This window comes from Protopterus annectens, chromosome 11.part0 (assembly GCF_019279795.1).
Source record: "Protopterus annectens isolate FY-2018-M chromosome 11.part0, PAN1.0, whole genome shotgun sequence".
NCBI classification, from domain to species: domain Eukaryota; kingdom Metazoa; phylum Chordata; order Ceratodontiformes; family Protopteridae; genus Protopterus; species Protopterus annectens.
In genome coordinates this window covers 140,165,301-140,192,013 of record NC_056745.1, presented here as the reverse complement: position 1 = coordinate 140,192,013, position 26,713 = coordinate 140,165,301, and the positions used below count along the sequence as shown (strand labels likewise).

The 26,713-nt window shown below is 42.9% G+C and overlaps 1 protein-coding gene across 2 annotated transcripts in view; it reads right to left on the bottom strand.

The window, feature by feature from the left end:
- HDHD5 (haloacid dehalogenase like hydrolase domain containing 5) overlaps positions 1–26,713 on the bottom strand; it is a 232,494-nt gene that overhangs the window by 21,763 nt on the left and 184,018 nt on the right. For both annotated transcript variants that reach the window (XM_044087527.1, XM_044087528.1), the window contains exon 7: positions 13,739–13,927. In XM_044087527.1, coding sequence (XP_043943462.1) covers positions 13,739–13,927 — 189 coding nt within the window. The remainder of the gene's footprint in view (positions 1–13,738; positions 13,928–26,713) is intronic.

Here is a 26,713-nt window from a genome sequence, read left to right as displayed (position 1 = left end):
CAACAATTTAGATTTGACATGGTCTGGCAGGGGCTGTTCCTTAAGCCATGCATATCTTCTAATGACAGATCCAGTGACTGCTGCCCTGCAAGAAGCTTCTAGGGCGTCAAAACCACAGTGCAAGGTATGTTTAGTTACTTGAGTTGCAGAATGCATTAACTCTTGTAATTCTTTAGATTCTGCCCAAGCAGAAAAGGAAGACATCTTTTGTTCGAGGAGTTCCAGGGTATGTTGCTGAAATTTTAGCATATGGAACTGACAATTTAGTGCCTTGATAGCAAGAGTACTTGAGATGTATACTTTTTTATCCCATATGCCTAGTGCTCGGGAATCCCTATCTGGGGAGGGGGGGGGGCAGGATTCTTAACAGAGGTTGCTTTAATCCCTTTAGGCCCTTGAGAAATTACCTCAGGGTTAGCAGTAGGATTTTTAAAAATAAATTTGTGAGTGTCAGGGACTCTATAGTACCTGTCTGCTTTTATGGGCGCAGGAGGGAGGGTGTCAAGAATCAAGCTGTATTCCAGGAAAACATCATCCACAACATCCAGGACTGGGGGGGATGGCCAAGGGTCTGTGCTGTGGAAGATCTAGAATTCCCCGAGTCTCTTTTTAGACTGAGAGTAGTCTTGACTTTCCCATTGGAAATGCTCCCTTAATGTATGCAGAGTTTTCCCAAAGGAAAAATCCTCTGGGGGAGAGGCTGAAGGGATGGAATCCTCTGCATCAGAATCCTCATAAGTAGAGAGGGGTTGCATATCTTCATATTCAGAAGCATCACAATCATCTTACTCTTGTTCAGACAGGGGACAGATCTCTTTTTCCTTTTGGAGGGGGTAGCTCAGCTTCCCTGATCAGCATGAAAAGGTCTTCCGCCATTTTAAGCATCTGAGACTGAAGCGAGGAAGCAGGTGCCCGAGAGTGGGTCATCGGTTTCATGGGTGTGGTTCATACCCTGGGCCTATGAAACTCGGTCATTTTCGAAAGAACAGTAGTTGTGAAAGAAGATGTCAGTTTGTGTTGAGAATCGGTAGTGCGAACAATTTCCTTGGAAGCTGGTGCCTGGTCAGCGGCTCTGAACCCATCCAAGGTAGAGACAAATGCAGGATCCTTACTCGAAGAAGAGTTTTGCGGCATACCGGACTCTGAAAGGGTCTGGGAAGTGGCCTGTGAATCCACAGAAGCAGGCATCAGGGGCTGCGAAAGCATCTGGGGACCGAAGAACTGACTACAAACTTAACGGAAGCGTCGTCAGTAGGTTTGGACCTGTGCGGTCTATCTCTGAATTTATCTTTATTTTTTTTGGAATATCTGCTGGTGGATGGCTTACCGATGCCATATCGGAATTAGAGGACTGTAAGTGAAAATATCTGGCTACAATAAGGGCCTGATGATGGATAGTTCTGGCGTTGATCAAAGCACAGAAGCGACAATGGGGGACGTCATGGTCTGGGCCTAAGCAAGTGACGCAGTAAGAATGAAGTCTCGGTGTGGTATTTGCTTTCCACAGGCGAGACAATTAACTTTTTCTGACATCAGTTAGTGCAATAAAAAAGGATCCCCAACGGGGTACTTAGCTTTAGAAGACTTCAACTTTAATTCGGTAAATGAAACTCGGGTAGCGTCCGACCGGCACTCTTGCGAAATGCTTCTGCTTCAGGCTCCATGGCAAGAAAGACTGATGTAATGGCGTCAGCTGCCTTACTTTATACTACTGACGACCAGAAGTCAGTCCCGAAGCGACAGCAGCTGATGCAGAAATACTAAGCCTCTGGTATTCGGGCCGGTTGAGGGCTACCCTGGCAGGGATAACCCAAATGTGATGATTGCAACAGTGAAACATGAAGAACATCTGATCTGCACTTTCCAGAAAGAAGAAAAGTACAACTTTAAGAACTTATAACAGTAGATATTAGAGAGTTTACTATTGAAACCTTGAAACTACATCTGTCGATTGGCCTTAACGTCGAACCAATATCTTGTAAATTGCAACAGCGAACAAGCAGGGAACTTGAAACTGAGTTCATAGACTCTCATAGTTCGATGAATTTGATATAGCAGGAGGTGACATCAGTCACCCAAACTATGAACACTAATGTATCGTGACACTCTAGAGTCAATGGTACAACCCCCTGCAAATTATATATGCCAACTACGAGACCACACTACAATGAGGAAGTGGGTTAATTCCCTGTTCCTCATTGAACCGCAATCTCCACTCAAAATTCCAAACTCAACACTCAACTACACTACCCATGCAATGAAGTGTAGTCAATGTATTTGGATTCGCAAAACTGCCTGTTGAAAAACTGTAAGTCAATACTGTCACTCTCCATTGACTGCAGTTCGTAACTCTAATTGCAAACCTGTTAAAGTCAATCTGTGTTGCAGTAGTCATTATTAGGACTTCAGCCACAGAAGGCCTAACAACTATCCCAACTTCTAGAGCTCAGCATTCTTACAGGGTCATCAGGATGTTTTCTGTATAAAGCTGACATACACAAAGACCATTTCAAAACTTTCTTACCCTGGATGACATGAGAGTATTTGCCTTAATAGACATCAGGCAAGGACCTAATGATCCTATGCAAGTCCAAGCAGGGACACATGTACAACCTCTAGATCAAGACTTACAGGAAGAGAGTTCAACACAACCATCCAGACCAGAGAGGGTCACAGGCCTTGAGGTGGAAGAAAGGATAAGGGGTACTTGCCTAGGCATTGGATACCCCACCCAGCCAAGAATACTCAACACAAAAAAAGGGAATTGGTGAGAGGGAACCAGTACTACAACAGTGATTTACTCTAACATTTACTGGTGTGGTAGTCCTTACTTCTGGAAAAATTCCCACAGCTTAAAAGACTAGGGTAGAGGGTAGGTTGGTAGGGCTGGGTCTTCAACAGGCCCTGTAGAATGGCAGCTACAAAACCAGTCCAGGCCCTGGAAGCAATGTCAAGTCTACAGTGTTCAGAAAAGATATGGATTGATGACCAGGTAGTTCCCACAAGAATAGCTTGTGTATTCATCACCTCAGAAATCCCACAGTGGCTGCTGTATTCCAGTTCTCTGGGCTTTACCACCTCAGAAAACCCACAATGGCTGCTGTATTCCAGTACTGTGAGCTTCACCACCTCAGAAATCCCACCGTGGCTGCTGTATTCCAGTACTATGGGCGCTCACACTTCCCTTCCAACCTCTCTCCATGACAACAGTAATAGATCAGGATACAATGTGTTAGCTACTTAGAAACCATCTTCTTAGAAAGTGGTTTCCCTCCTTCCTAGTTATAAAGGGCACAAATAACTTGCCTAAGATTCTGATGTTGTTGGGTTTATCTATGTAGTATTTCAGGTGTCTGTGCCCATCAAAGGAATGAAGAATTATTTCTCTCTTGCTCTTGAGACTATGAAATAAAACATGAACTGGATAACTTGGTTGAGGGAGAACTTGTGTGTATACCTTTGACATAAATGTGGGTTTTGTTGCAAGACCCTGTCTTTATGGAAGATCCCATTGTATGTAGTTCTGAAATCCTCCTAGTTGAGGTGATGCTCAATAACAAACCATCTTTCCATGTTAGACATGGGGGGGGGGTACTGAGTCAGCAGGTTCAGGAGGAGGAGGATGCATCAGTTTTTCCAGGACCCAGTTAAAGTCTCATGGAGGAGTAATGGCTTTTCTAGGTGGCGTCAGATGAAGGACTCCTTTGAGGTGGTGATTAACAGTCTAGAGGAATGCTGGGAGGTTCTATATTAATGTAGACTGAAATGGTAGATAGATATACCTTTACAAAGACATATGCCTGGGCCAAAATGAAAGGCTCCATTAAGTACTGGGGAATCCTGGACACCAGTTCATTGCTAGGGTCATGACCCTCACTGTGGCACCAGAGGAAAAACCTCTTCCATTTGGCTAAGCAAGATTTTCTTGTGGCAGGTTTCCTAGTCTCCTTAAGACTGTTCAGCATGTCCTCACTGAACTTCTGCCTGAAAGGCAACATAGTTAAATCATCCAAGCAGTGAGCTGCAATGTCTCTAATCTGGGGTGTATCAGGGCCCCCTATTCTGAGTTAGGATGTCCATTTGCAAAGGCAGCATGTAAAGTTTCACTCTGGATATCTGAACCAATGCTGTGTAGGCCAAAATGGCATTACTAAAAGCATCTTTGGCCCCTTCTTCCTTGCTTTCTTGATCACCTAGGGGGGAAGGAAGGTGAAATGGAAGGCATACAGAAAGAGACCTGTCCATTTGTAAAATAAAGCATCTGCTGTCCAAGTGTATTTGTGATATTCTCTAGAGTATATCTTACTATGCTGTTTGTTGCTTGGATAGTGGTCTGGGATGTAGTACTCCCTTCTGAGATAGTTTCCTCTGTGAACAGTCTGAAGAAGGACAATCCTGTGCAATATCCATTTGTGGAAATCTGCAGCTGATCAACTTAGATGGTCTGCCAATGAGTTCAGCTGGAACAGGATGCAGATTCCCTCCATGATCATCTGAGATTGAAGAGATTTGATGTGGGGATGATGAAGGAAAACCCAAAGTCTCTCTCCATCTCCTCCAGGAATAGTGGCTGAATGAGGGAGTCATTCAGGTAAGAGTAAATTTAAATGCCCTTGTTTCTGCAGTAAGCAGTTACTGGAGCCAGGCACTTCATAAAAGCTTTGGGTGCAATCGCCAATCCAAAAGGTAAGGAGGTAAAATTGATAATGGAAGCCCCTCATCTAGAATCTGAGAAACCATCTGTGGTCCCTGTAAATGGGGATATGACAAGAGTCATTCCTGAGATCTGGGGTAACCAGAATTTCAGGGAATGGGTGTGGTAAGAGAGCTTGCAATGTCAGCATCTGAATTTTGGAACCTTGAGGTAAGTGTTCAGCCTTAACAGGTACTGGACTGGCATCCATGCACTCTCCTTTCTGGGCACTAGAATGAGTCATGAGTACAGCCCGCTGCTCTGGTCCTGTTCTGGGCACAAGTTCTATGATTCTTATTTGTAAAAGTTCTTGTATGATGGGCGGGACTAGGTGCACTTGATAGAAGTGAGATGTCTTATGTTTGTGGATTTCATTCATGTGGAATGGGAAGAATACTATAGTACTACTAGCCCTGACCCTAGGCCTTACATGGACAAGCCAGAAGGCCCTTAGAGAGTTGTCACAGTGAAGCCTGATCTGCTTGTGGGAAAAAGATTCAACTTACAATGATTTGAAAAAGTAAGGCTGGACATCCCATCCCGGCAGTACAATCACAAGCACAGACATTTCTGAAGAAAACAGCAGAAGGTAGCTGTTGTTCTTATAAAAATGAAATCTTACTTGACACTTTATTATGATTATTATTATTATTAGCAGAGCACTTAGCCAACCATCTGGACAGTGCCTGCATAGATAATGGCCTTCTTAGTTTTCCTTGCTTAAAAGATGCAAAAAGCTGGTCTTGGCTTCTCCATTCTTTGGTTCTAGCCAAGTAATATCTTAACAGTCTTTGCATTTGCACTGAGTACAACAATCTCCCCCCTCTGTACTGTGAGTTAGGAAAGAAGGCTAGTAGCGGAGAAGTCTGGCTCAGACCTACGAACATCTTGGACATGCAAGATAGATTAGTTTTCAAGACCACTATCCTGTCTGAATGCAGTATAAAGTTTAGGGGCCAAAAATGATGACAATTCATATACCTTTTCAACATAGGTAACACCCAAGGGGAAATGATCTTCCATATTAAAAACTTAAAAGCAAAATCAATAGCTGTCTGAAAAGTGGATGGAGTGCAAGCTTTTCCAGAACAAAGTTCATATCCTAAGATCGTGTCAACACATTCTAAGTGGTCTGAGATATCGGAGAAGTAACATTCCCTTCAGAAAATGTTTAGGTACTGATAAGGAAGACAGTGGGGACAGGGGATATAGGATGGCATGCAGAGATAGTAGACAGGTGGACCTTCACCAAGGCATATGCCAGGCCTACCTTAAATAAAGGTACTTAAGTAGATGAATATGTACTTGCAGATACTTTCTGAGGATTAGTACAATGAGCTCTACCTGATAAGAATGTTTTCCCCTTCAGTACATCACAGTGTCAGTAGGGCAACAGGAAGCACACTCTCCTTTGGTGCAGAAGGTTGTGAGTTCTGCTCTTGCACTAGGTAGACGTACTGCTTACACTGCAGAGCAGATCTCCTTAGTATGTTATCTTTTGGTGGAGATGTCAAATAGTGGACCCATCTGCTTGAGTTTGTAGTATCTTAGTTGGATGTAAAAATCCCACAGCAACTGTCACAAAGCGTAAGAGAAATTCCCTGATGTCCTGATCAAGTATCACCAAGTAGTACAAACACCACCTTGGGTCTCCACCGAAGAGAGGACACAAACCTAGTAGGAATAACCTAGTCAACAAAGGAAAAATAAAGTATTAATGAGGGATTGGGGACTGAATAATGGTTGAGGTGTTTACCTCCCAACACAAGGCACAGGGTTTGATTCTCACCTTTAGTCATAGTTTTCTTTTTTTTGGGGGGAGGGGGTTGACATAATGATTAAGGTCCTTACCTCACAGACATAAGACACAAGGCTTGATTCTGATCTCAGGATATTGGCTAGCCCTTCAGTACAGCTAGCCTAGTATTCACCTATTAACCTACGCAAGACTGTCTGACAGTAAGCCTCTGTTCCCCTTTCAGAATGGAAGTGATCTGCAAGGAAAGTATCCCAGTTTGATATTAAGGACTTATTCTTCAAGCTGGTAACTTGAGATTGGTGAGACAGGGGTGCACTAGTGAGAGCCCCTGAACTGCCCCCAGAAAGATACAATGCATAGGATGTATCTGGGCCTCTTCTGTTTCTCTATCTCTATAAATGGAGAAGTAGTGGAACAAAGGCTTTTCTGGGCAAGAGGGTGTTATTAGAATTAGATGTCCCTGATCTTATCTGGATTTCAAAAGGACTCTTAGATCAAAGTTACAGGCTGTAAGACACAAAGGAGCCTCTCTCCCCAGTGGATTGTAAAAGTGTTGATTGCCTAAGCCTGGTTGCAAGGAAACCTTGAGCAAAAGCTCCAGATATCGTAATTCTGGGATATGGCAAACAGGTCAAATACAGAACCTCCAAAATCATGCAATGCATCTGAAGTTTGCTGGGTTCAGTATCCATTCACAGAGGCTGACTATTGACCTGTTCACTTAGCCTGCATGGGCATTCTGCCCTGAGGGGATGTAAACAGGTTGAGGAAGAGGCTTTACTGCAGATCCGTGTCCCATGTACTGCTAGTCTGCAGAGCTGAAAGGAGTGGATGCCCTCTTGTTTGTTGATATATCACATCACATTGGTGTTGACTGTCACAGTCATTAGGATGCCTCATTTCCATCTCTCTGTGAAAACCTGCAGTGTATGTATCAGTGCCAGTGTTTATTTAACACTGATAAGCTATTCTGGATATGGTTCTCCCACTGTCCTAGACCTTGAACTGACCTGTCCTGGTTCCCAAGCTAAGTCTGAAGCATCTGTGGTCAGGGTTTGGATACTCTGGGTAGGGAGAAGCCCTGTCCCGGATCCCAGGCTAAGTCTGAAGCATCTGTGGTCAGGGTTCGGATGCTCTGGGTAGGGAGAAGCAGCAGCTCTAGGCTCACTGACACACTACCCGCCCCTGCAGAGAAACAAACTGCATTCTGAAGGAATCAAAGCAAGGGGCATGTCTACACGTTGCAGGGTTTTATATTCACGCGTTTCTCAGGAGCCAATTAAATCTTCCGACATGAAGCTTCACCGAGGGGGCCATCAGAATGGAAGCTGACATGAATGCCACAGAATTTCCATGCTATAAGCTACTGCCTCTTTGCAAGGTCTTGGAAAAGGGATCATGGAAGTCAAACCTTGTTCCAGGGAAAGAACACACTGCTTTTCAAGACAGCTGGTAGCACTTCCAAAAAAGTCTTCATTTTGGAGAGAGAGAAGCTCACCTTCTGCAAGTTTATGGAGATCTTCATATTGGTAAGATGGGAGGCAGTCAAGTTTCTGTCTGGTGCTCTGGGGACTGGGTTAGAATAAGGCAGTCATCCAGCTAAGAGTAAATGTGTTTCAAGTGGAGTCTGAAATGAGAAAAACAGAAGCATTCGGCAAATACTACGGCAACAGAGGAAAGTCCAAAATACAGTGACATTAACTGGAAATGGTACAGTCCTGCTAGGAATCTAAGGAACATCCTGTGGCCTCAAAAGCTGGAGGTGTGGAGGTATGTAGCTTACCTATACAAGGTAACCACTGCATCCATTATTAGATAAGTTATTGCAGGAGCACCTGAATTATTACCAATCTAAACCTTTTTACCCTTAGAAATTCATTTAAGCTGAAAGGTTTATAACACATTTCCAGGTTCACTCTTTGTTAGCACTAAAAATAATTTTGAATAAAAACCTGTTCCCTGTCCTACTGTTGGCACCCTTTCTATGGCCATTCTGGTTCTAGACCTGGTCCCACCAAAGCCACCTGATCTGTAGATATTTAAGATGCAGCAAAAAGGATGGAAGGTTTTAACATCTATTTTATACACTGAAGCTATAAAGTTCTCTCATTCAGTTATCCAATGCCAGGACAAACCACTGAATTCTGTAAAACTTTAGCATTCTGCCTATACTATGAGGGGGAGGTGGGAGTGAAGATCAACTTGGAACAAAAAAGGACTACTGGCACTTCCTCTACTCTGCTGTCTAGCCTAGTCTCTTCTCTCTTCAAATGTCCTTCTTGAAAGCTTCTTCATCTCTAAATGCCCTTCTTGAAAGGTTCTTCTTTCCAAAAGTCCTTATTGAAAACTTTTTTTTCCTGCTTAAACTGTTTAATGTTAGTTTGATCTTTGTAGAACGTCCATTGCCTGGTGGATTTTGGGACAGAAACATGAAATAATTGTTCTATAGTCTGAGAAATTTATTCCTTCTCTTCAAATTTTCTAAAAACTGTTAGCAAGGGAGTGCAAAAGAGCCAATACTTATCAAGATGGTCATTAAGAATCTGGCCCAGATGTCCTCAGGTAGGGGTTCAATCCTGAGCTGAACACATTTCCTTAAAAAATAATCTTTAGCTGCATCCCTCACAGATGGACATATGACATCATACTCACAATTAATAGTATGCTGTTGGATGAGGTTTTCAATCTCTGCTTAAGGGATTCCTGTATCCATTCTGCCACTTTCTCCAACATGGCAGCATGTGGGTTTGACAGTTCACATCTTGCCAAAATGATGTAGAACCTATGAACCTATAAACCTCAGCACAAAAATAAATAGGACATGCTGGAGGGACAGATTCATTTCCCAGAGGCTCCCCTCACTCTGGAATAGAATCCCAATTCATGTTAGACATAGCCCCTCGCTGACCCTCTTCAAGCGAAATTTGGACGCATGGATGGGAAATCACAAATTCACCCCTGGGATCTCTCCTGTGTCCCTGCTAGACAGAGGCACAGTAAACTAATCTTAAAAGGGTACCTTCTGTGACCTACTTTACAGAGGCACAGTAGGCTAATCTAATAGGGAGGCCGAAGCCAAATACACTCTGGCTAGGCTTATTAAATGCCCTAGGGCAGATAGCCTAGTATCTACCTATGAACCTAAGGAGTCTATTTTCTACACTGTTATAGCAAGGCATTACTTGTCAGCAGCAGCCTACAGCCCGTTTTCATGTCAAGCAAGCTGATTACCAGGTCAGTGATAGAGTTTCTTTATAAACAGCCATTTCTTCCCTCTACAATAAGGATGGGTTTCTTCTTCGAACACTGGACGAACTGCAGGAAGTTTGAACTTGCTTATAACCAGCAGCTCTAAGTACCTGACATTTCCTTAGAACCTCACTTAAAATGCACCCTCACCAAGTTAACAGTCGTTCCAAAACAAATGCCTTCAGGTGGAAATCCAGATAAGTGACTACTCGTCATTAGTGCAATACCCTGAGGGAGAGTACATCTGTGAAATACAAATTAAGTCTCTGTCCCTTTCCTCACTTATGCCCAAGCTGGGTGATAGCTCAGGCAAGGGAGCTCCTGTTCCGTTTAGTAGGGGCTTAGGTACCCGTTTTGCAGGACTGTTTCTTTTGGGGGAAGTAGTATCCCTCATATTCTCTGGTGAATTTTTGATGCACAAAAATGGCTGTTGAAGATGTCCGCATGACCCAATATCCTATCCAATAGCAGTATGGCTTGTACATCTGAGGAGATAGTCAGCCATTCAGTAAACTTGCCATTTCAATAAAAACTGAAATTGTAATAAGAAAATGTGGCAGCATGGTGCGACTCAGAGCTCAAATGCTAGGGTTCAGTAATGTTCATGGAGGGGAGGGGGGAAAATGGGCTGGGCAGCAGCCTGGGGATTAGAAAGATACAGGGAAATACATTCTACAGGACATCAAAGGCATTTGCTGCTGAGAAGTGTTAAAGCCCTGACTTTGCTGCAGGTGACCCAAATTTAAGTAATGGCTCAGGTGCCTGTAGAAGCTGGCCAGGGAGGATGGGAGTAAGAGGCCACTGCTGGTACTTCCATCATGGGGGAAGAGAGGCAGCTCTGGTTCACCACACGTGACAATTAGCTGTAGCTATAAGCACTCACCCAATTGAGTTCTGAACTGACTGAGCTCACTCTACCATTAGTCCATTTGCACTATGTAGCTGAGGGGAAAGTAACATGAGGGAGGCACACTTCCCCTCAGGAGGCAGGGACTATGGGCTCAGAGGAGACACGAGGGCAGGCTACTCCCTCAGACCAGCAAGATGGCCTGCTCCTTACCAAATGACTCTTACCAGGAAATGGAGGGGTGATGGGACTTTCCATTTAGGAATGACTAGCCCACAGGGCTCTTGTATGGCCTGGGAATATCTACCTCTTGTTCTGCAAAAACAAGGGGCCAACTGTTTTTTCACATGAAGCAGAAGAAAAAAAAAAACTTTTCAAGCTGTGACTGGTCTCTGAAACAAAGATTTACTACCGAAAGATTCCATGTCTGTGTCTGAGGAAAGAAAACTTGGGGGAGGTTCAGCTTCTATTTGCAGCTTTTAAGGAGTCTGTTTCTGTTCACTTTGTATGCACTATGTTCTGGAAATATGGGGTACAGTAGGCCAAAAGGTGCATGCCCCACTGGAAAGATACCCTGCATGCACTCATCATCAGCCTAAGCTGATTGTAAGGACAAGTGAACCCTTGTCTGTTCACATTCCACATCACCTGATGTTGTCTGTGATAACAAATATGTCCCCTGAATAAAACAACCAGAAAGCTATTCGGGTCAGAATGAGATCATTATTTACATTAGTGTGTTATGCTTGTCTGCCACAGACCTGCTCCAGAACCCTTACACTTTTAGATGGACTGAGAGCACCATACAGGCCAAATGTGAGGCACTGAGAATACTACAAGTGCTGGAGTCCCAAGCATTTGAAAATCACTGTCCTAAAGCCAGGGACTCTATTGTCTTTGTAGTTTACATAGGCTGCTGCTTGCAATCAACCTTGAATCCGAGTTTGGGCATGCAGCCATGAGGAGGGCATGGGGGGGAAGGGGGGATTTGATTTTAGAGATAGGGAGGAGGAAGAGAGGAAGGAAGTTTTAGGGTTACGGAGTGATAAGGGAGTTTTGGGAGTGGGAGGGGAGTTTTAGAGTAAGGTAGCATCAGAAAAAATACTTTTAGTGACATGGATGTGGAGTTTTAGAGTAAGAGAGCAAGGATTTGGGTTGGGAGCAGGATGGGAGTTTTACGGTTAGAGTTTAGATTCTAATAAGACTATACAGTTTTATAGGGTCAGGTGCTGGGAAGGCTATGTAGATACAGGACATCAAGCTGGTAGGAATTCAAGCACTTACTTTTTTGAGTAAATGTGTCATGAGCTACCAGTGCACAAGCACCTGTAGTAGATCCCTGAGGCATCTGTGCTTAGGGTCTGCATCTTCTATGACCCTCAAAGGTACAGCCCGATTGCATTTGAATTGCTGAGTCTATCACATGAACTCCGTGATGGAGGGACTCAGAGGGATTATCGGGCGCAGAGGGTGATAGCATTGCTGCTACAAGTTTCTGAGGAGCTGATGAACCTTCTTCCACATGTGCAGCATGGCTAAGGAAATGATCAGTACAAAGGCTGACACATGGCCTAATGCCTTCAGAAAGTCTCAAACTGGCAAGTAAAATCATTTTTGTGTAAACTCTGCCAAACATGCCTTTAACCGAGAGGCCCTGTTGCTTGGAAGGTACAGCTGACACCTCTCTGATTAAAAAAGCTCCTAAGAATATCTCTGACCTCTCCGGAACTATGGCTGAAAAATCCAAGATGGGCAATACAGTCCAATGTACACTATATCCAAGGGATCTCTGAATGATTTCTTCTGAGGATGTCTGGATAAGGAAGTCATCCTGGTAAGGAAATACATATATGTATTCACTCCATCACATATGCTGAAGCCATGGACATGGTGAAAACCATGGGTGTCAGTGGACCAGCCAAAAGTTAGAGGTGTGAACTGTTAATGGTCCTTTCCCGCCATGAACATGAGGCATTGCCTATGATGTTTGTGAATGGATTATGTGGAGATGAGTTTTTTTCACATCCAATGTGACCAACAATGCACTTTGAAGAAGGAAGAGAAAAAAATTATATGAGGTCAGCATTTTGAAATTAGTCACTCCAGGAACTTGTTAACATTGACAAATCCAAAATGGGTCTCCAAGGCAATACTGCAATCTCTGTGGGCCTTCTTGTCACATACCAAAGTGAATTACAGGTAAAGATTCAAAAACACGACAGAAGAACACAAGCTCAGCACCTACAAGAGCTGCACAGCCATTTTAACAATGGCTTTGCTCCAAGAATTCTAAGCTGCAGCCTATTTTCAGAATTTCAGTCCTTGCAACAGTGCTCCTGCTGAGACCCGTGGTTGCACCTGGGACTTTTTCACTGATCTCATGAGAACTATCATCTGCTGTCACCCCTGTGGCAGTTAACCAAGACATTACTCACTCTGACGTTTGTTGGAATCACTGGCACTTATGGCAGAGCTTTTTATCATGCTTCTTGCCAAGGCAATAAAGGTCGTGTTGGCAGACATCCTGACTAGTCATTTTGAAGGTACATGGTCATGTGACCTATTTACTGGAAACAAATGTGGGGATGTTTTGTGGTACATCAGGACTGAGTGTCAGAACTGCTGAAATGAGACTGGTGGGCAGGAAGGACTCAGCTGTAGACTCAAGGAGACAGCTACTGACTTAACAAGACAAGTTCCTGGAAACACAGTAATACAACGAATACCATATAAAGTCAAGCAATGAGATGGGAATGAAGGCAGGACAACACAAGAACATCACAATATGATGCAAGTCACAGGAATAGCCTGGCAAGGTAAAAACCCCTGAATGGTGTCATTGATGTGCAGTAGTGCTTGCTGATGCATCCAGTTGGGCTAAGAAAATTTAACTAGTGGTAATTATGTGTTGCTTTTTTGACTGTACTTCATTCCAAAAGTCATCTCAGTGTGCTGAAGACAAAAAATAAACAGATACCAACCGTAAAATATTTACTTTCCTGGGTCTGGTTCAAGAAGTCCAAGTTTGTTTAAAGCCTTGACTTTTACAATGTTTGCCTCATACTTTCTCTTAAGCTTTAAGATCAACAAATGGGTTATTTTAGCTACAAATAAGAGCATCAAGCAAAAACGTATTGTGCATTGAGGTTTAACATTTACTCATTTAGCAGACAGACATGTCATAGCTTACCCAATGGCATACAGTCTCTGTATTGGTGCTGTCCATCCCCTTTTCATGGCCTGCTGCCTTAGCACACACTCTGCATACTTGTATGTGATTATGCTTGGTTTTCCAATCAGGGCCTCGTACCTCAGCTCCAGGCCAGTGATCTTCTTGAAGATATTCTCTAAACAAACCAGAAATGTTCCATGTCCAAACCTGACAAAATAAATAAAAGTTTCACACAGTATGTCATCAGTAATGCTGGAAAAATAGAGGACTAACAGGTGTAACTGGCAGGAGTTCTAACCACATAATTTTGAGGGTCAGAAGACTGACAGCTCTTGCCCCAAGCTAGTACAGAACTTGGACCAAGAAGAGTGGTACCCGACAGTGTAAAACTATAGTAGCATCATATTGTAATGTGCATAACTAAATAAAATATATTAAAACTCAAGTCCACTCCTTCGATTGATGATATTACCCTCCTAGATCTCTATACAGAAATAAACTACAAGGTTACCTTACATTTCCTTCCATCCATACACCCAAATCTCATCCCTGTTTTACTACATCTGCTTAGGAAAAAAAATGTGGGCATCTTTCACACAGATGATGTGAAAACATTTCAGTCTGCTGAGCATTGGCAGCTTCTCACTTCTGTGCTCCAGCTTCACCACAAAATTCAACAGTGGTGAAACGTGCAAGCAAGACACACAAGTAGCACTGGCTTAAGACACAATCACAATAACTACCAAACAGATACAAATACAGGACAAATAAGCATATAAATAAAATAAGACAAACAGATAATTAAGGTTAACACAGAACCGATAAAGGAAACAAAATGTGCAACTGCAAAAAAAAAGTGATACACAAAACAAAGCAGGAAGGCAGATCAGTTTTGTTTTTCCAAGTCATAACAACATTCTGTTTGATATACATTTTCAATTAAAATCAAATTAAAAAAGTAAAATGCCACATGGTCAAGGCGGTGTGGGGCCTGGCAGTTTTAACTAGTGTGGGTAAAAAGAAAACACAATCTGTTGGGCGTGCACCTAGTCTACACGACTACTTAGAAAAAATATATGGATTATTTTTCTCATGACCCAGATCAGTAAGAATGCTCCCAAAAGCAAACAAGGTGCATGACTCTTGTTTTTAATGATCATTTCCAAAACATATTGTGTTTTTGACTTCATACTTCCTTGTTAGTTACAGGACAGTCCCTTCAATGTGAAAAAAGGATGCATGTGCTGGCTAATATTTTTTATATAAACTGTGATTTGCTTAATCTGTACTACTGCTTGCAGAGTACCATGCAATATAATACGACAAATACAACATAATGATCAAGCTGGCTCAAAGTGACCTATGGGGTAACCTTCATGGTTTAGGAAGGGGTTTGACTAGATAACATTTTTCAGCTGTGATAAATTACAGCACAGTGAAACTGGAACAACAGCAGCAGCAAAACAAAGTCATCTCTTTTTATGTACAAACAGAAATCTGGGAACAATCCCATTTAAAGTGTCCTAACATGACACAATATTATTTCCAAAGGACAATTCTTCAATGGGGGAAGCAGGGGAAAGGAAATTCTCTTCCTCAGACCACAGAGCAAGAAGGGAATGGATTTGAGAGGAGTACGCCAATGACTCCTCCCCAGAATCTAATTCCACGTTATTCTCAGAGGAATCAATGTCCCAAGGACATTTAGAGGCAGTAGAGGACCAGGGAACAGGGGAAGAAACAGATAAGCTATGAGGTGGCTTCAAAGCCATAACAGCTTTGAAAAGACCCTGAATGAAATCCTACCACTCTTAGTGAGGATCCATAGCTACAGGAGCTACAAGGAACATCAGCCCTAACAAATCTAGCAGGTTCACATCCCTGCCTGACTTGAGTAAGGGAACCAAGGAGCTCCTCCCCAACAAGAATCTGAGGAATCCCTACAGGCCCCTTCAAAATGATCAGCCATGGTTCTTCCTATCTGTCTACAGCAGAAGTAGGCACAGCCTCAGTGGATGTTCAGGTAGGGAACTCCCCATTGGCCTCCAACTTGTTTGTGACAGGGGGAGCTGATGTTGGAATCGAATGGCCCTCAGGTTCTTCACCCAACCCAAAGGAGACATCCAGAACAGGCTGGACAGCATAAGATTCACTATGTGTCTTTTCAATTTTTTTCCTTAACCGGCAGCTGAAAATCAGGGTGGGAGAATTTAGAAGCCATGGTTCCCTGAGCCAGAAGCATCAATCGCTGGTTTTCTAAATAAACAGTAGGAGAAGACAGATATCTGCTGGGGTCTTCTGTACAAACATTTGACAAATCTCACAATGAGTATAGTTATGGGCAGCACCTAGACACAAAAAGGCACTTCTTGTGTCTATCCTTATGGGAAATCTGCCTCCAACACTCACATTTTCCCTTCCTGGGTGACATGTAAAAGGTAATGCAACCAAAGCCATGTATCTTTATTTACTAACTCATGAAAGAAAAGTCACAGACTTAAAACAGAAACATCTAACAAAAACATGATTAATTCTTCACTTTTATTAATAAAAAGAAAAGTAATGTGAATAAAGTTTCCAGTGTTAGAGGAAACTCTTCTTCCAAAACATAGCCAAATGACCAATAACTTCACAACAGACATTAGACCTAAAAAGTGCACAAGCCAATGATACTTTAATTGGAACCTTAAACCACTTGGCAGCATTCCACAAACACTAGTACTTCTGTCGGTGCAAAACCAGTGCTGGCCTTCGGAGGGAAGAAGACAGCTTTGGAAAAAAAATGGCTGAACCAGCAATTCAGCTGGTAAGTAAAACTAGCTATAATAATTTAGTGTTACAGTGAATCACTCAGGGACAGGAATCTTATTAGACACTTTATTAAAGCAGACTAGGGAGATTAGTATTCACCTTATATCATTTCATTACATGAAATGTGGTGCAGCGGTTAGCGTTGTCACCTCACAGCAAGAGGTTCTCCCATTCGATTCTCGGCTGGAAAGCCTTCTGTGTGGAGTCTGCATGTCCTCCCCGTGGTCGAGTGATGCTAAAGACATGCAGGTAGGTGCAAGCATGAATGGGCATGCCTTCGTTGAAGGTTGGGCATTGGGCTGGCGACTCCGCACCGTTAAAATCCACTGCCAATCATGAGCAGACCGGAGTTTTGCTGTGGCGACCCCTAAATGGGAAAAGCCGAAAGACTTTTTTTTTTTTATCATTACATGAAATGCAGGAAGGATTGCCCCTAAATAAATAAATGGTACTAAATAATGGACAGACATGAAATGCCAAAAATGCATTTTACCCATTGGGAAGTCACCTACCCTGGGGAACTACCAGATTGACAGCATGTCACTAAGCATTGATCCAGTTGCTTGGGATTTGGGAACTTGTGTGGACAGTGACCTAACTTTCAACTAACGTGTCCATTGTTATAAGAATGTCTTTCTACATTGCATAGCTCATAAACAAAGAGAGTGTGTCTAGATCTAGGGATGTCATAGCCCCCCCCTTACTCAGCTCTCATTAGTTCAGTCATTCAGTATGCCCCCTTTCGGTATGTATCCATCCAGATAAAACGTAAATAGGTACTATTTAAGTTTTTACTGTGCTTTGCTGTTTTTTCTATTTAATTACTGTTTTATTGTTGTTATTTTTGCTGCATTTTTGCACCTTCAGTACGGTACTGTTAATATTACTTTAAGTATTTAAGTAGCTGGTTACGTTGTACAGACTAGATTCAGGGCTGCTGAATCTAGACTCTTTTTAACACTTGAGCACTACACCAGCCATCTTCCATTAATAGGGCTTGTGTAGATCTAAACCCATCTGAGTTGGGGAATGCTGGAGGAAGGTTCTTTGTGTGTATTCTTATTGGTAGCTTGCCTTATTCTCATTTATTCCAGCCAATATTTAAGCCTCACATTTGTGCGTTGCTACTGTCTGCACAGCGGTGGTTAGTGCCCTGTACAGACGAAAAAGCCTTGAAGATTAATTTTTCCTTAAACAACTGTCAAACTTTTCCAAGCTTTTCTACTGTTCTAGTAGTAACTCAGTTGTGCAATGAGCAGCGTTGCTTTATTGGTCAACCTTGGCCTACACAAAGTATAGGTCCCTCTTATAGCCTCTAAGCTATTAGCACATTCCTGTCAAATTAACCCATTCCCTTACCTAATAAAACATACAGTAAACACCTGCCAACATGGACAGGCAGTTTATCTTTCTTGACCTCTTCAAGGCATTTGATACGGTTAATCGCAACAAACTCATTACATCCCTCTCAGAATTGAATCTTAGCAATCCCCACACTTATTTGGGTTCAAAGTTATTTAAGGGGTACTGAAAAACAAAATAGAGAAGAAACCACACAGTAGCACAGAACGAAATGATAAAGCGCTTTTCGTTTATTCCAATAAACAAACTTCTTCAGATCAAGAAAAACAAAAAGTCACAGCTTAAATACTCTCTGGGCTAATACTTACAAAGTCAATTAACTACTTAAAGTGAAAGCTGACTTACGAAACACGCCCTGTTTGCAAACACAACTAGACTAAAAACTGCTTTTAAAGTAAAAGCTAAAAATCCAAATAGTCAGACTAAAAGTACAACTAGCGTTGTCTATAAAAAATGTGTAAATCTAGCCAACTACTAAGCTAGTGAGGCAAAGAAATAATAATTACAAGTTAGAATGTTACAAATGTTAGACACTATTATAGAAGAAGTGTCGTCTAAGCGTCAGTGTCATTTTTATAAACCAATCATGAATAGAGAATTGGTTCTTATGAATGACACTGAATCCTCGAACACAGACTTAGTAAATGTCCACACAAGTAGGCATCCTTCTGAATGTTTTGGTGTCACATTCATAACAACATACAGTCTCAATAGTAGTGACTGTGTTCAGGCACTACGTAAAAATTGGGACTTACTCAAAAAGGACAACACAGTACACCAAAAACTTGGTAATCACCCATTGGTTGTTTATAGAAAGGCAAAAAACCTCAAAGCCCTCCTTGAACGACATAACATTAAAAAACCAATGACAGCTGGCATGTTTAAATGCCAGGCGTGTAATTTTTGTCAATACATCTTGGAATCCAATAGATTTAAAGTTCACGATCACGAATACAAGTTGAACCTAAGAGCTAACTGTAATTCAAGAATGGTGATCTACTTAGCTATGTGCCAAACCTGTACAGCTTTCTCGTGGGCAAAACAGAGCGAGCCTACGTGACTGCATTTATGAACATACTTATGCGATCAGGAAGCAGAAACTTGATAATGCACTAGCAAAACACATTTCAGTTTATCCCAACCATATGTTTACATTTTTGATTATTGACCAGATCACACAGGACTTCAGGGGTGCTCCTCTCCCACTTAAGTTAGAAGAGCGAGAGCTGTTTTGGCAAATTAGACTCAACGCATACAGTTCACCAGGTCTGAATGAGAACTGTTCTTTAAGTAGTGTTCTTAAACTTAGGAGCCTTAATAGGTAGCCTGTGTCAGGTTACCTTCCACACTAACACGACAGAGCTATTCTAATGCTTTTGAGCACCTCGGTTCAGTGACCTTATGTGTATTTTTTGCTGAGAATTTGTAGTTTTATCTTGATACTTTACTTACTACCAATTATGTTCAGTACACTTGATGTGCTTCAACATACACAGTTTAGTGCACTAACATAGGTATTTGTATTAACTCAGTTTTACAAACACCAGCGGAGTTTTTATGCACTTGTAATTATTATTTCTTTGCCTCACTAGCTTAGTAGTTGGCTAGATTTACACATTTTTTATAGACAACGCCAGTTGTACTTTTAGTCTGACTATTTGGATTTTTAGCTTTTATTTTAAAAGCAGTTTTTAGTCTAGTTGTGTTTGCAAACAGGGCGTGTTTCGTAAGTCAGCTTTCACTTTAAGTAGTTAATTGACTTTGTAAGTATTAGCCCAGAGAGTATTTAAGCTGTGACTTTTTGTTTTTCTTCATCTGAAGAAGTTTGTTTATTGGAATAAACGAAAAGTGCTTATTTCGTTCTGTGCTACTGTGTGGTTTCTTCTCTATTTTATTTTTCAGTAGTCTGTTTTGCCTGTTCAGTTTACAAGTTTATTTAAGGGGTAGACAGCAAGCAGTACAGAGGAGGCAAGAACTCTCCCCTTTATTGCCAGTCACACTGAATGTTCCCCAAGGCTCCAACCTTGGTCCTTTACTTTTCTCTGTCTTCACTAACAACCTCCATACTGCTCAGTCACTCAATATGCTGATGACTCAACTCTAATCTGCTCCTCTCTTTCCCTCACAAACTGCAATTGCAAACACAGGCATCTTTCCTTTCTGTAGAACAATAGCTTACCATCTCACAACTAATACTAAACCCCAGTAAAACCAAACGTTTCATATTCCAGCCCACTAATCACTCCACTCTCACACCTACATTTACTATTACTTCTAACAACGCTCTCTCCTGTCACTCAAACTAAACTTCTAAGAGTTGACCTGCAACATGAAATCTGACACTCCCGTTTCACTCATCATAAAGAAAGTACATAAAACATTGGGGGGACTATACAGAAATAAACAATTCATGACAAAAGGCAGTAGGGCTAAAATTGCACAAACCCATCTCATCTCTATACTTCTATATGCATTCCCTAGCCTCACCAATCTTAGAAAATCAGATATAAATAAACTTGATGCTTGCTATAACATAATCAGAAGTTTGCCACCAGTAGTCCACATCAAACACATCACCACTCAGCCCTTAAACAACTTAACTGGCTTGAACTTCCCCATCATCTGCTTTACAACCAGCTTATACTTACCCATAAGATTCTTTACTATCTCGAGAAAACACCTGCATTACAAAACCTAATACATTTGTACTCCATTACCAGGGTCCTACGCTACAGCAATAATCCCCTCCTTCAAGTCACTAAAGCCAACAGCTCTGCAGAAGCCTCCCTCTATTCGAATTTTATAGCTAAAAATTGAACTCCTTGCCGACTAATATACCAGCCACAACATCCTTAGCTCAGTTTAAGAAATCTCTAAAAACGCACCTACAAGCTAACTGGATTTGTAACTGTGACTCCCTGGCTACTGTAACTCCTTCTCCTTCTTGTTCACCCAGGGTTAACACTCTTCCCTTATTTTTAGGCGGCTGACCTCACCTTATCCTGCAAATCGCATTCCTCATACTTCTTTCTTCCTCTGAACAGTTACTCCTCCTTCTAGGTGCACACTTTACATTACTGCATGATTATATCATACTGAATGTTGCTTTGATTGTACTGTTTAAGATGTCTTATCTTTGTACCTGTATAATGTACTTTTTTCCAACCTTCTTTTAGTTGATGAAGAGTTTAAAGTATTAGTATCCTAGTTTTATTTGCTGTATAATGCATAGTGTTATGCTTCTGTAACCTTGAATGTATACTTTATTAATCTGTATTATATGTGGAACTTTTCTGCCCGGGCCTCAGCTGAAAAAGGACTTGTGTCCACTCGGCCTTTCCCAGTAACCAAATGTAAAATAAATAAAATAAATGAAGATGCTGACGTCTGTGCAGTCACCCAGAAACGTGTCAAAGCTACAGAAAGCACCCCAGTAACCAAATGTAAAATAAATAAATAAAATAAATAAAGATGCTGACGTCTGTGCAGTCACCCAGAAACGTGTCAAAGCTGCAGAAAGCACCCCAGCTGTGCAGGGCTACAACACCTTCCATACGTAGAACTAAAGGAGGAGGTGTATCCATCTTCATTAAGGATAGATACACCTCAGGACTGCTCAAACAGTGCAAATCTCTCAAGCTACTCCATGTACAATTAACTACAGGCAAAATCTCCTACCACATCAGAGCTAGCTATAGGTCCCCCACCATGAAAAGGGAAAAGCATACCAGTGACTTAGTGAAGTCACTTACCATGCAGCTCAATACCTTACTTATGGGTGATTTTAATTATCCTACCAACAACTAGAAAACATGCATGACCACAAGCATGCAGGCTCAGAGGCTCTTGGACTTTGTTAATGTAAATGCACTGAAACAGGTAGTCAGCACACCCACAAGGGGCTCAAATGTCCTGGACACAGTACTCAGTAACATGGGAGAACACTGTACCCCCCCCCCACCCCACTGTGTGATGCCCTCCCTGGTAACAGGACCACAAATCAGTCTCCTTCAAAGTAATTATAAGCCTAGATACCCCATCAAGCTCAAACACACAAAGGAAAACTCCACCTTCTCCTACAGTTTAACTCAACTCTTCAGTTGCTTTTCTTCCTACAGTATGTTTCCAGTATTGTGTAGGTACCTGAAACTTGCTTCTGTTTTATAAAAAAAAGAAGTTATGTACTCACCATACCATTCCATGTTTGTAGTCCATATCGCGCTTCATTCTTGTATATGGGATCGGAGCCAATACTTTGCTCCGACTCAGCCTATTTACAAGATGGAAGTCTTCTAGTTGGTTCGTGGCTAGGTAGGTATCCCATGGTGCAGCAGTACAATCCCCAGATCTTGTTTGCTGCTAACTAGGAGAAATAATAATAAATATACAAAAGAAGCCAATACTAAAAGGTCTCCATAAAAAAATATTTTTCTGTCTCCAGGTACTTCTAGGATGGGGGTAGGAGGGTGGGTTCGTAAGAATGAAATGCGAGATGGACTACAAACATGGAACGTTATGGTGAGTACATAACTTCTTTATGTTCTGGAAGTCCTATCTCGCCTTCATTCTTACATATGGGACAACGTCCCTAGCACCTTATGCTTAGGTGGCTCAAGGAAAAATACTCCTGAGTACCATGGAACCAAAAGATGCTCTACCCCTGGAGGTTAAATCCAATTTGTAATGAGTAATAAAAGTGTGAGGGGTAGCCCATGTTGCTGCTGCACAAATATCATCAAGTGGCACCCTGGCTTGAAAGGCTGCAGAGGTAGACTGAGATCTGGTAGAATGAGCCTTGATTTTAAAGGGTAAAGGTCTACCCTCAGAGTTGTAAACGTAAGCTATACAGCTAGAAATCCAATTAGAGAGTATTACTTTGGAAACTGGTAAGCCTGACCTAGATTCGGAAAAGGAAATTAATAATTGATCCGATTTCCTTAGTTCGGTGCAAATAAAAACGTAATTGTCTATGGACATCCAGCTGATGAAATCTGTATTCAGCTGCATTGGAATGATTAGGAAAGAAACACTGGAAGTTCTATGGATTGATTCAAGGTGGTATGGGAACTGACCTTAGGGACAAAGGAAGGATTAGTACGAAGGGACATCCTGTCTTTGTGAAAAATCAGGTAAGGGGGTTTTGCAGACAATGCTTGTAACTCTGACACCCGTCTGGCCGACGTGATAGCCACCAGAAACAAAGTCTTCCAAGACAGGAATTTCTAAGGGGATGAATGAGAAAGCTCAAAGGGGGGAGAAGTTAATTTGGATAACACAAAATTTAAATCCCATGAGGCAATGGGTTCTTGAAAGGGGGGGGGGGTCTTAACAAGGTGGCACTTTTAAGGAAAGTTTTGCACAGCCTATGTGACATCAGATTAGAATCTTGAAGGCCTAGATGGAAATTTGAAATTGCTGCCAATTGAACTCTTGATAGTGGCAGCCGCAGATCCCTCATGAAAAAGCTCAGACAGGAATTCCAAAATCACTGGGATGGAGGCAGTGTAAGGGCCAACATTCATCTTCTCCGCCCAGATAGACAATCTTCTCCATTTGCTGGAATAAAGTCTCCAGGTGGAAGGTTTATGAGAAGACATAAGGATATGAATCACAGAGGGTGAGAAGTCATGAAGCCTGACTAGGGATGGAACTGGAGCAGCCACGCTGTCAAAATTGTGGGTGTGTAAGGTGGGGTGAAGCGAACCTGACGTGAATCAACAGGTCTGGAACTGGGTCCAGAATCCAAGGATCGTCTAGGAGAAGAGGCCCGAGGAAAGGGAACCAAACCTGACGAGGCCAGTAAGGAGCAATGAGGATCAGTTTGCTTCTCAGCTGTTTCACTTTCTGAATAACCTTGGGAATGAGAGGAAAGGGAGGAAAAGCATAAAGGAGACCCAGGGGCCAATCGTGTGCAAGTGCATCTCTCGGTGATTCCCCCGGAGGGGGGATGAGGGAGAAGTAGCTGCTGCATTTGGCATTTATTGGGCTGGCAAAGAGATCGCAGCAAGGCTGTCCCCATCTGTGGAAAATCTGTTCCGCTGTTTCCTGTTTCAGAGACCAAGCATGAGGCATCAGGATTGCCCGGCTGAGCTTGTCGGCTATCACATTGGCTGTCGCCAAAAAGTGCATTGCCACCAGAAAATGCTGGGAAGATATCACCCATTTCCAAACTCGATAGCCTCTCGACAGAGTGGGTAAGATCTGGTTCTGCCCTGTTTGTTGCTATACCATACTACCGACATGTTGTCTGATTGTATTGCAATAGTCCCCAAAAGCAGAAGGTCGTGAAGTGCTTGCAATGCCAGGAGCACCGCCCTCATATCTAGAACGTTGATATGCAGGTGAGCCTCGTGATCCTGCCATGTGCCTTTGACAGTCCTGCCTAGACAATGCCCCCCCCCACCCTATCTGTGAGGCATCTGTGGTCACAGTGGCAACGGGTTGGGGAGGAACAAATGAAGTGCCCGTGGTTAACTGATTGGGTAGAGTCCAGCAAAGAAGGTCCCTCTTGCAAGAGTCAGTCAGTAGAATGTGATGAGATAATGGCAGGTGCTGAAAAGACCATTGGGACGACAGAAGCCACTGAAGAATCCTCATGTGTAGTCTGGCTAGTGGCATTAGTAATATGGTGGAAGCCATGGTCCCTAGAAGCTGCAGAATAGTCTTGGCTTTAACCTTTCGTAAGGGGAGAAGACATTGAATTTGAAGAACCAGATTCTGCACCCTTTCTACAGGAAGATGAGCCAACATGTCTACTGTGTCTATCTCTGCACCTATAAAATCACAGACTGAGAGGGCAATAAGGCAGATTTTTCCCAATTTATAGAAATTCCCAGCTGGTCACAAAGCTGAATGGTAGCGTCCCTGGTCTGAAGAAGTAGATGACTGGTGGGGGCGGTCAAAAGCCAGTCATCCAGATATGGAAACACCTGGAATCCTCGATGTCTCAGGTGAGCTGTCACTACCACCATACACTTGGTGAACACCCTGGGGGCTGTGGTGAGAGCAAAGGGCAGAGCACGAAACTGGTAATGACTGGCTCCCAGCCAGAAGCGTAGATGACTCCTCGATGTCCTGTCCATTTTTATGTGGTAGTAGGAGTCTTGGAGAGAGATTGAGCACATCCAATTGTCTTTCCCTAATAACGAGAGTATAGACTGCAGTGTCACCAGCCGGAACTTGTCCTTCTTTACTGATTCGTTTAACCCGCTGAGGTCCAAGATGGGCCTCCAGTCTCCTGTACGTTTTGGCACTAAAGAATCTGCAATAAGTTCCAGATCCTATTTGGTCTGCTGAATGGTTTGGATGACTCTTTTTGACAGCAACTTGTTGACCTCCACAGTTGCCTGATCCCTGTGATTGGGTGGAACATCTGGGATCCTTCTGGGAACAAAAGGTGGAAGAGAAAAGGGTATATCATAACCTCTGGTAATAACTCTTTGTACCCACTTGTCTTGAGTGATACCCAGCCAGGCTTCTGGATACAAAGAAATACGATCCCCGACCGGCCCCAGAGAAGCACAGTCGGGATCCACATTAGGAGCACTGGTAAGGCTGGCCCGGCCCCAAAAGGAATCACAACCTCCCTAGCTTTGCAGACCACCCCTGCCTCTAGGGCGATGTCTACCATTTCCTCCTCCTCTGCCTCTGAAGGAGGAGTCACCCTGTGCATCCTGGATAAACCTCTGGGACTTCTTGAATCACATTTTACCGCCCCTCTGACTCTTAGGATATGGTCTAGAGGGAACAGTAAAATGTACTCCCATGGCAGAGGGTGTTTTTCCTTCTTGCCCGCACTGGGTGAGAGTGTCCTTTACCTTGGATCCAAATAATGAAGAACCGAAGGGGGCGTTGGTAAAGGTAGACTTGAACGGTTCCACAAAGTTACACAAACGCATCCAGGAATGACACCTTAGGGAAATTCCTGAACCTGCTGCTCTACTCGCTCCATCGGCTGCATACGAAATAAGCCGCATGGATGAGTTGATGATAGAGTTCAAGGTGGACAACGATGCAGACACCTTGTCAGGGACTCCCTCAGTACATGTACCTTATAGAGAATCTCCTAATTCTTTAAGATCATCTCTCTGAAGCCTCGTGAAGTGAATAAGGTAGTTCAACAATCTAAGGGTAAATGCCACTGAAGAGAAGATACGCTTCCCGTATCTGTTCATCATTCGAGACTCCTTATTCGGTGGATGGACAGAAGAAGAAGTCTCAGCTAGCTCCTTCTTAGTGGCTGCCACCACCACCATGGCATCTACGGAACACCTTTAGACAAAAAATCCTTTTCTGGGGGTGCAGAAAGAAACTTATTTGGTCTCCTGGGGACTGGCTCCACGGCATCAGGAGTATCCCGCACCTTTCAACGAACTAGCTCCATCAGTTCATCGAAGGATGGAAACACCCAAGAGGCTGAAGGTTGAGACCCAAAAGCCTTCAGGTACACTGACTTCTCATCAGAAGGAGTGACAGTGGGCTAGTTGCACCTCTGTTTAAGGATTTCCAGATTTCCAGGATGTCTATGAAGGAGACATCATCAAAGGATGACTTGGGAGACCCTTCTGACTCCTCGAGGTCAGTGTCAGAGGTCAGAGACTCATCCTGGGAGTCCACATGCTTCCTCTTACATGTCCTCTTCCATATGGGGCTCCTCAGGAGGATATTCCAGGGAGGTCTCGGAACAGTGGGGGCCAGTTCGGAACAGTGGGGACCACTGGCCAGTGGCTCATGAGGCTGAGGATCTCTGCTGTCCACAGAGAGAGTAGGAGCTGAGACAGACGTAGGTGCCTTAGGGGGAAAAGTGTCGGTACCCCTGGT